Genomic DNA, 11,236 nt, shown 5'->3' with positions numbered 1-11,236 from the left:
TTAAATTTATAAAATAACTTTTTTTTGTTAATTCACTATACATCAAATTAATTAACATTTGTATATTTATGTTCATATTGTATGATTTTTATGTTAGGTATGGTATCGTCAAGTTTAGGTTAGTTTATGTAAATGTTTTGAAAACTTTGCAAAATATTTGGGTTAATATGTTTGATAATTTTGAGTATAAAAGAAATTATGAATTAGTCGCAAGATTCAAATTAATTTAATTGATAGATATAATTACTTTATTAATTATAAAAGGAACATACATGAATAGAAGGCATTAGCATCATTGTTGTTTTTGGATAAAAGATAATGAAAGAGAGATATGATTGGTTATGAGTGTAATTTGAGGTAAGAAAACCTAAGATTATTACTTATTTGTTTGGGTTTAATGTTTTGGTTTGTGTATTGGATCCCCTAAATGATTAGTGTTTGAAGACTTTTTGATCCCCCTCGGTTAAAAATGAGAAGCAAGCATATAATAGTAAAAAATGGGTAATAAACCTTATAATAAGTAGGATTAACTCGATCCAATATTAAGAAGACCTGGAAATCACCCAACCATTTTGCTCAACAAAGGATGATAGTAATATCTCATCAGGAAGGATCTCTTCAGCCAATGACTATTAACGAATTTGGTAAGATTCACCATCCTATTGAATCAACGTTCAATCATATAATCTTTAGACAGTAGAGTTTTGCAATCTCTTTTAACCTCCCGACTTTATTATTTCAATCTGTCTCATCTTTCTTGAGCTAATTTTTAAGGAGATGTGATCCATAATTTTAGTTTCAAGACTGTCCACTTGGCCATGCTCACCCCTAACGTGGATGCAATAACCCGTCTCTTCAATATTATATCTGCAAACTGAAATGGGTTTCCTTGTAATAGCTTCAAGATGAACAACTTGTTAGTTGTTGGTTATAAATTGTGTCTCCTACATATATGTATCAAGCTAACAAACAATATACACTTGGAGAGGTGCGATTTCTCATCTTAATTTCAATTGTTTCCCCCAATATACACTTGACTATGCTGTAACGTGACTGATACATATATAGATTTACACTTATTTATATCCAGAAGCCAATGTGTTGTTACACAAATTAAGTGTGGATTCCCCTGGTCATCTGCAACTGCAATGTCTCCTCAAGAAGTTGTGATAATAGAGGTCGTGAATGGATGCTAATTTACCTCCTGAAGCTCCTCACAGTCGATGGCTTTTCACCATCTTCCACAGGCAGCTTCACTGCAGTATAGGTTCCTGCACCGCAAAGGGCTCCCAGGATGGGGGCTGTGAAGTACACCCATATAGCTTTGTAGTTATTTGCTGCTATGGCGGGTCCCAATGTTCGTACTGGATTCATCGAAGCACCTGTAATTGGTCTGTTTCCACACCACATAAACAAGGGAGTTTCTTAACAATCATCCTCATGGAATTGGGATCCTTGAAAGCTAGGGGAAGAAAAAGAAAATAAAGAAGTGATTGCATAAACTACAAATCATTATCGAAACATCTGATTAAAATATTTCCTAGATTAATTCAAAATTTCAAGAGAAAAAAAATGGGTGTAAAAGATATTAAAATCTGCTTGTCTCCTCCATTATTGTATTTTAATTCATTGATCAATGAAGGTGGCGGTCTTGAATAACCAAACATGTGATCATTGTCTCCCTAGTGCTATTTGTTCCACAAGTTATGGATGGCTAATAATCCAACTTCTGAATTTGTCATCATCTTTTTGTATCCCTAAATTGCAGCCTCATGGAGGACTTCGCTTTTTCTTCAAGTTATCTCTACATTAAGTAGTTGCTTTTGTATTTATAATATAATGAGAACTAAAACCAATACTTGAAAAAATGTTGACCATACCCGGCGATGAGAATATTGAGCATGACAGTAGCTCCAACCGCGATTCCCGCCAACTCATCCACCTGCACATATTTCGTCCCTCACAGTCATAATATAATATTCCCTTTAACATCAATTTTACTGTTCTAAATCTCTGCTCATCATCGACCGATTATTAATCTCTACTATTATATATATATATATATGCCTGCTTGTAATATGCGTTTGAGATGATATAAAAGAGAATCTTACTGATTACTATTACTAGGTTACTTTTTTCTTTTTGCATTTAATCTTTTTTCTAAAAAAAAAAATTTGAAGAATAATGTGAAAGTGAAAATGAAGATGGTTGTTAAATCTGATGGTATACCTTTACATTGAACCATGAATTCAATGGATGCTAGCAACTTTGTATTTATTACTATTATCTTTTGGTTTTATTCCTTGGAGATTGAGCGTGCCAACCAATTGAAATCTTAAAAAGTTTGTAAAAGAAATTAGCATACAACTAATTTTGAAATTTTATACTTACTGCTCTGGTGTCGGTGGCAACAGCAGTGACGACGAACATGAGATTGAAGCTAATCATAAATTCCAGAGCAAAAGCTTGACCAAATCCCCCTGAAGGAACTGTCACTCCCCCTCCCATCATCGGATGAAACACTCCCTTTAGCCCAAATGCAGCACACAATGACGCCATTACTTGTGCTCCGATGTAGACCGGTACCTACCCAGAAATTGAAACCCAAAAAATTGTTATTTAAAACATCTACAAAAGACAAAAAGGAAAATCGTGGGATTAACCCTACATGTTTCCGAGGAAAGTGTTTGAGTGCAGCAAAGGCAATGGTGACGGCTGGATTGAGATGTGCTCCCGAGATGTGGCCAGTGGAGAGTATGACAATCATGACAGCAAGGCCAGTTGAGGCCGCCAGGCCAATCAGAGTTTCAGAGCCTTGGGTCTTTTGGTTCACAATAGCAGTGGCTGTACCTGCGAAGATTAGTATAAAAGTGCCTATGAACTCAGCTCCCACCTGCAACAAAAAATGGCAAAAAAGTTAAAGATTTGAGATTCACTTTTAACTTAGTAATTCTCAAATCATGTGTACGACATTAGGATCTCCTGTATAACCTTTCTTGTGAGTGAGACAGGAGGAGGTGGCAATGAGCAAGAAACAGGGGGTAATCTCCCTTCTTCCATGGAATCTTCCACGCTGAAGCATTTGCAGCTTTTGAGAAGGGATTTTTTATTAAACCCACCTCTGTGGTCTCCCTTAAACCCACCAAAGAGTGGAGCACCAGGAGTCCCCGGTGTTACAGGGGTGGAAGGAGCTGATGGAACATCCTCGTTCTCCATATATATCACTTGTATAATTCAGAACAAACTACTATGAAAGGAAGTTTAAAGTAATAAATTATGTAGTAAGAGAAGAGAGAGGCTTAAGTTTCTGTACTTGATTAGTTGTTTATTTCATTTTTGGATGTTATTGACGAGCTTAATGTCAGGTATTTATAGTACAAGCAAAGAGTTGACTTGGAGAATCCCAAGAGATAAGAGAAAGAAAAAGAAAAATATTACTGGTTGAGACTGGGAAACTCTGGAAATAGTGGAGGGGTGGGGCATTGACGAAGTCTCTTGCAGTAGCTGAAATAGTAGGAAAAGTGACCTATACCATGGGACATTAATAATGAATTCCCTGTCTACCTTCCCTTTTCAGCAAATTTTTTAAACTCCAAAGCCTTTAATAAATTATGGGAATGGAGTGGGCAATTATAGTTACCCACTCACTTTGGCATTAGGACCGGATTTAAAATCCACTATCTACAACTTTATTTGTTCTTTTGCAATATAAGAACTTGGGTTTGATTCATTAACAACGGTAATTGGCAGAGAGCTACTAAAATACTTGTAATTTAGCAAATTGATACCGAGAATCTTTGGAGATGGACTGCTAAAATATTCAGCGTCATCGGTGGATTTTTATTTTTTTAAATTAAAGCACTATCAAAATTGCATCAAATTAAAAGGAGAGTCCTTGATGCAAATCTCAGTGAAATCAAATTTATTGATCAAATGGTTAGTAGGATCTGGTATGGGATAAGGGAAAAAAGTGAAAAGGTCCCATGGAGTAGATTGCTTTGGTTCCCATTTCGTATACCAAAGCATTCTGTGATATCTTGGCTAGCTATACAGGATCGACTTCCTACAAAAGTAAGGCTTATTCAGGGAGGGATGAATATTGATGGAAGATGCAAATTATGCTTCGAGGAGCAAGAAACTAGGGACCATCAGGTTCTCTAAAGTAATTTAGGAACGAATTTGGCAGCATGAATTGATGTGGGCAATGAGGAGATTAAAAGGGGAGGCATTGATAACCATTCTTTTGAAGCTTGGATGGAATGATTGAATTTACGGGATCTGGAAGGAACGAAATAATGAACACTTTACAACAGTTCAAATGACGGAGGCAGAGGTTCTAATATTAGAAGAAAAGAAAGTGTAAGTAATAGATTGTGTTTAGCTTGGGGTATACATGATAGTCATTACTAGTTCATTTCACTGTTTCTGTTGTTGTACAGAGTTTTTATGTAACAAATTTCTTCTTTTTTTAGGTAATAAAATCACAAGTATTAAATAAATAAAAAATAGAAAAAAACTATGAAGCTTTCGCAATACTTCCAGGTCGGTTTCGAACAGATGTATAGAAAACCAATATTAAATCGAAAGATTCAGAAAATAAAATATTAACATGCATGCATTTCGATCAAAAGAAAAAAGGAGAGGAACAAGTTCCTTTCGTTCTTTATTATTGACTGATACCATAACAGCTTTGAGAAATGTTAAGGCTGTAAATTGTTTCTTCTTTTGAGAAAAATAATAAGAAGAATAGAATACAGAGAAAGGGTTAAACATATAACCATGCATGCATGACATAATATTGGAATATGTTCTTCACTGTAAAAGATCAGTCCCAGGCTCTGAGTTGATCTATGTGTCGATATGGTGCGGTGAGAGGAATTGGTAATCAAAAAAAAAATAAATAAATAAAGTTTGGAAATGCACGAGTAGAGCATGGGATTTCCCATATCTTTAAGCAGGGAGTATGGAATGCGAAAGGCAAGTTGTAAGTTTAGTTGATTTGGTAAATTTAGAGTTCTGGTGGTTCTTTTGATTACCTTTAAAAAATGGCATCCAGCTTACAAATCTAAAATCCCCAATCATTCTATCTTAAGCTATGAATTATTTTTGTGGGAAAGAAAGAAGAAGCACTAAGCATCATTCTTTTGGCATGGCATGGTGTTTCCTTTTCAGGATATGGATGTGAGCACGAAACTGTTTTTATTCTTTTTCATTGGCTATATGGTTCATTCAATTTCTATGTTTTTATACCTAATTGATCTTCACTCCTTATGAGCTCGATGTGAAACAAGAAATCTTGCAAGCTCCTATTTGATAGAGTAGATTATAAAGTATTGGATAAATAGTAGAAGTGATAAATATATTAAAGGTTAAAATATGTTATTAGCCCTCGTACTTTGATAAAATTAAAGATTTAGTTTTTGTACTTTAAGAGTTAAAAATTTAATTTTCAATTTAAAAATTCTAGTCCAATAATTATCGTTATCGGTAATTTCCATCAAAATTTGTCAACTTAACATGTCTATTTTCTTTTAATCACATGTGACATCTTATGAAGACAACCTAATCAACGTGCCAAGCTGATAAACTTTTATGGAAACTACTAACAATGTTAATGGTTTGATTGAGATTTTGAAATGAGAAAAGTTAAAAGGACTTAATTTTAAAATTTTAAAGTATAAAAACTAAATCTCAAATTTTATCAAAGGATAGAGATTAACATACTTTAACCCATATACAAAATCACAAGTCAAACCCGATAATTATAAATATTCAAATGCTCTTTCCCAAAACTAGTAAAAAAAATTTTTTTTTAAAAAAGTGAAAGTTTTAACTCGTGTAATTCATTCAAGGGTTAAATTATTATTTAGGGTCTGAATTTGATAATTTTTCTTATATTGGGGTCTAAACTTTTTTTTGTTTAGGTGCTAATCTTGGCAATTATTACTACATTGGGGTCTAAATTTATTTTTGTCCAAGTTAGGCCTTGAACTTGGTAATTGTTCTCACATCGGGCCTAAACTTGACAATTGTTCCAACATTAATATTTGAATTTTAAGGTTTTTATGGACTAATTTGGATAAAAAAAAGTTGAAGTCCCAATATGAGAACATTTACCAAGTTTAAGGTATAATTTAGACAAAAAAAAATTCAAACTCTAATATGAAAAATAATTACCAAATTTAAGTTCTAGAATATGATTCAACCCTTTATTCAAATAAAGTGGGGTTTAGGGAGCCTTAAAACTTTAAATATCAGCCTCTGCATTTTTTTAAAACTTGTCAAAATAAGGAAATGGTGGATTGGTGAGAATGAAAACAAGAATCGAAATGGAAGTGATAAATGAAGGGATGGAGAAAAAAGGTAAGCAATATATATACAGTAAAGAATAAGGAGGAAGATTAACGTGTGTGATGAGAACAACTTGAAGACAAAGTGGAACATCAAATCGTAGGTGGAACCATAAGAAATGCCCCCCCAAAACTGAGAGTTTAATGAAGAATATTAATAGGCGGCATAAATTCTGTCTTTGTTTCTTCCATTATTTATTATGGATGGTCAGTCCATTTGCTTTCTTAGCTTAGCAGCAGCACCTCCTCCGCTTTTAATTTGGGCTCCCTCTCCTTTCTTACTGGTCTAGTGATCTTTGCATTCTCTTTTTCGTGTATTGGCTGTCTTTTTCAAGACACACCACCTTCATCCTTAATGTTTGCGTTATACTACAAGGGAATGGGATTTATACCATCTGAAACTTGGAAGCATCAGTAATAGTAATTTTTGAGAGATAATATGTTTCAAAGCAAATCTCCTCCTAACAAGACATGTATAATTTTCAAATGAAATTTTTAACAATTTGTTATGTTTTAATTCGGAGGTGGCCGATTGAATACTAACTTATTAGTATTAATGATTAATATTTTACTTAATGTGTTAATTAAAGATTGATTAACAATATAAAAAAGAATGGGACTCACATATAAGAGGAGAAAGCTTTTAGTCATTGAAAAAGTTGACATGCCTAAACACCCTTCTTTTTTCAGTTGAAGCCAGTTATAATTTTCCAATACCTTTTTCCATCTTGATTTAAAAAAATAATTATCTGAGATTTTGTGCGGACAAAAAAAAAGGTAAACTTTTGAAAAATTAAAGATTAATTCAATCCCAACATTTAGTTTATTGATCAAAGGTATTGAACACATCCTCCAGACAGGGGCCAAGCCTGGCATAGGCCGGCTCCCTTAAAATATAAATTTTTTATTTAGTCCTTTAAAATTTTCTAAATATTTTAAATTAGTAAAGGTAAAATTACAATTTGACCTCTTAAAATTATAAAAATTCGATTTAATCCTTTGTAAATTATAAAGATATAAACTATAAAAAATTAAAATTTCATCCGACCATCTTAAAAAATTGTTCTGGCTTCGCCCTACCTCTAGATCAAGGAATAAGTGAGATTTGAAATTCTATTGTATATATAAAGATTGACTAAAATTTTATTTAATCTCTATCTATAAAGGTTGAAAGTGGTGGCAATTGGATTCAATAAAAGTTTAGTTACTCATTTTCAAAATCCATATTTAACTAAGTAAAGTTAATATCTTTTTATACTTTTCATATTCAATTTACGTTTTATGTACAAGTTTTAAAATTTTTTAATAATGTTATTTTAAAGTTCAAATTTGCATTCTCTTATTGAGAGTGCATATACGCTTTATCACTACACTTAACATTTGTTGATAAAATTTTATTTCTTAAATACAATAATACAATATATTTTTATGAAAAAAGTAGAAGCTTGATTTTTATAAAATAATCTCATATATTTTAATTTATACCAAATAATAAAAGGCACAGTCGGTGTTAGCAAATGCCTTAGTCACTAAAAATGAAAATTTTCAATTCAATTCCTATAAAAGTAATAAAATTATAAGTCAATCCATAATAAAAATACAATTTAACAAAATTTTATTTAACCTTCCAAAAAAATATAAATTAATAAATATTAAAATTACATTTTTAATCTCTAAGAAAATATTTGACATCTTCCTGCAACTAATAAATTTATAACATTTCATAAAATTTTAAATAAAAAGTTTTTTCTCTAGCTTGTGGGAGGTTATAAACTCGGTGAGGCAATCTAACTAATTGAGTGGGAAATGTTCATCATTTTGTCTCGCACACACTGAAAGTGCAGTAAGTAATGCGTGTGCATTACCACTCAAGAGGTCAACTTCCTGCAGATCCATCCACGCCAACTTTTTTGTTCCCCTTTTTATCTTTTGTATTGTTTGTCTCCTGTTTTATTTTATTTTTTAATGGTAATTGTTTAGGTATAATCACAATTATAAATAATTAAATATATACAAAATCTTAAACATAAACACGTATAAAACATCCAACTATGAAATATGTTTTTCTGTGTCGTGTTAAAAATATTAAATCTAATTTCTTCTATTTTGGTGTTCATAAAATATATAAATGTGATTTTATTAAACTTCAATTTAATGTAAGTGCATGTATAAAATATTATTTAAATTATCGATTGAAATTTAACTTAAATAATATCATTGTTATTTTAACGATAAAAGAAATTAAAAATTCAAACGTAATTAAAAACATATTCTTTTTCCTATTTAAGAACTAAAAGAGATTATGAAATAAAAGAAATAAGCATTAAGTTTAAGTTTATTCTCAAAATATTGTGTAGGGTTGGATTGCAGTATGATAATAAAACAAAAAGTATAATGCCTAATTGATGGACCATTAAAAGTGAATTTGATAAATAGATATTTAATTTTATCTAATGTATTTTTTAACAAATAACTTAATTTTTTCCTACATAAATAGATATTTAATTTTATCTAGAATGACTTTACATACATTTGATCATTAACCTAAGCATCTGCATGGTGTCATGCATTTACAACTTTTACTTTGCTTAATATATGATTCCCAACTTTCCAAGCTGGATTTAGTTTCATCCATCAATTCTGGTGATCTATTTTATTAATTATTGATCAAATTAATATTCAGTCAATCAACTTTGGATCAAGCAAAGATTACAACTTTGGATTATATATAAACATGATCAGAGCAGCTTCTAGTGGTTTGCAATGAAAACTTTTCCAATGATTTTTTTTTCCTTTTATTAATTAAAAGTCTATGTCTATGGCTATAAGTATAGCAGATCAAATTTTAGGTTATGGCCCCTCATTCAAAAGATAAGAAAACATCTTAATAAAATTCTTTTCGTTTCTTTTTTAAATCATTATGGTTTTTCAACATATGCTTGGGAGATTTTAAAAGAAGAAGAAGGAAAAAAGGTCATATGCTTGGAAGAGAACACTTCGAGGAATGCTACTTGTTTTGATTTCGTCTTCATTGGAAGATTGTGCAATTAATTTAAATGTTATTTTTAAATATTTAAAAAATATTATATTCAACAAATTTGAAAGTTAAATTCGGATTATGGAATAGGTACGGTTGGTGGTGTGATCCGAGATGTAATTAGTTTGTGGTGTTTAGGATTTGTAAGGGACATAGGGATGTGTAGTGCATATGAAGTAAAACTTTGAGACATACTCGATGGTCTTGAATAAGCTTAGAAGTTTGATTGTTGAGATGTATTGTTAGGATCAATTTGTTTGGAAGCGCTGCACTATATTAAGGGAGCCTGATGATTAATTAGTTGAAATCACACATCGTAAATACAATTCAAGATTTGTTGAGGCGTGATTGGAATGCCAACTTAAAGCATGTATATTAAAAATACAACAAGTTGATTGATTGCTTAGTAAAAGCTGCAAAAGTAAATGGACATTGGCTTTCACTTTTGCTTTCAACCCCTGATTTTGCTCTAAATAGGCTATATAGAGACCTTAACGATTTATTTGTTCCTAAACTAATTACCATATAATAGTCTGTAATGCTCTTTTTTAAACAAAACAAAAAAAAAAGTTAAATCTTAATGTTTGCAATATCTTTTTCTTATCTCAAGCTGTAACTTATTTTTTTTACCTTAAAGTCTACCGGTTGTTACTCAAATGAAGAACTGGAGGTCTTTATGAACCTTGCTAACCCCAAATATTTCGCAAAAGATGTAGATGATTGGGACATCTGGTTTGGAGTTGTGTGTTGGATTTTATGGACCCGTAAGAAACAAAATGATCTTTGAGAAAAAGTTCATTGAGAGTGAAAGCATACGTGAAACAAGTCCGGGCCTGTGGATTGAATGCCCCGGAAAAGCCCAAGTTGCCCTTATGGAGAAGAGAGCGAAATATTAAAATAGATTGGACGCCACCGCCATCGGGCTGGCTAAAGGTAAACATTGATGGTGGCTTGACAGACGAAGGCAAGATTGCTACATGTGAAGGAATGATTAGAGATACATTCGGCAAAATGGTTGGTGGGGTTTGCAAGAAATATTGGCTCAACTTCTATTCTGAATGATGAACTATGGGGAGTCTATGATAGTCTGAGTATGGCATGGTTTTTAGGGACGCAACAGCTAGTTTTCTAGATGGATAGTTTAACAGTTAAAAGAAATTCGGAGCCTTCTTTAAATGCTATGATCCATGCAATATATAAGATGCTGCAAAGAGGATGGATTGTTCATCTAAAGCATGTTTATCGAGAGGTAAATAACATATCTGATGCATTGTCTAATGGTGCTAAAATAAGAGAGTTCGGATATCATTTTTTCAATGAACCTCTTGAAGAAGTTAAATTTATTACACGATTTTTTAAAATGATAAATTTATAATTGCATTTTACCCATTCAAATTTATAATTTAATGCTCATAAAAAGACATTTAGTAACTTTGCCCTTTAAGTGTATATAAAATATATTTTAATAGAGCACATATTCAAAGTTAATTTTTCCAAAAGAATAATTTTAAATATATTTATTATTTGTTTCACCCAATAACATATAATAAAAATAACTACCATGAAAATATATCATCCACTTAAATTAATTAATTAATTTAGTTTTAATTTATATTTGTTTTGAAAAATTAAATATAATTATTTAATGAATATTATTTTAAAATTTGTTTCTCATTAGGTGATAAGAAATCTTATAATTTTTATATATTTTCTTTTACATTAAAGATACTTGAGATTGTTAACACAAAAATCGAAACATCTACTTTTTCGAATTGTTGGAAAAAAGAAAAAAGAAAAGACCGAGTAAAGGTTATAAAATAAAAGATTTAATCAAATAAAATCGTAAACA

General features: G+C 31.3%; 1 protein-coding gene across 2 annotated transcripts; it reads right to left on the bottom strand.

Annotated features, from left to right (window-relative positions):
- Positions 1-914: 914 nt before the first annotated feature.
- LOC108451986 (aquaporin NIP6-1) lies at positions 915-3,506 on the bottom strand. 2 transcript variants are annotated; one of them, XM_017749712.2, is made up of 5 exons: positions 2,992-3,506; positions 2,669-2,893; positions 2,392-2,586; positions 1,881-1,942; positions 915-1,393 (listed from the first exon to the last, which is right to left on the bottom strand). In XM_017749712.2, the coding sequence occupies exons 1-5, from the start codon at positions 3,214-3,216 to the stop codon at positions 1,198-1,200; spliced, it is 903 nt and encodes a 300-aa protein (XP_017605201.1). In that variant the 5' UTR covers positions 3,217-3,506; the 3' UTR covers positions 915-1,197. The 2 variants fall into 2 exon arrangements, with proteins under 2 accessions (XP_017605201.1, XP_052883470.1); XM_053027510.1 differs by having other exon boundaries at positions 1,346-1,804; positions 2,992-3,365.
- Positions 3,507-11,236: the final 7,730 nt, after the last annotated feature.

Source organism: Gossypium arboreum, chromosome 5 (assembly GCF_025698485.1).
Source record: "Gossypium arboreum isolate Shixiya-1 chromosome 5, ASM2569848v2, whole genome shotgun sequence".
Taxonomy (NCBI): Eukaryota; Viridiplantae; Streptophyta; class Magnoliopsida; order Malvales; family Malvaceae; genus Gossypium; species Gossypium arboreum.
The sequence above is the reverse complement of the archived record's forward strand: the minus strand, read 5'-3'. Positions and strand labels throughout refer to the sequence as shown.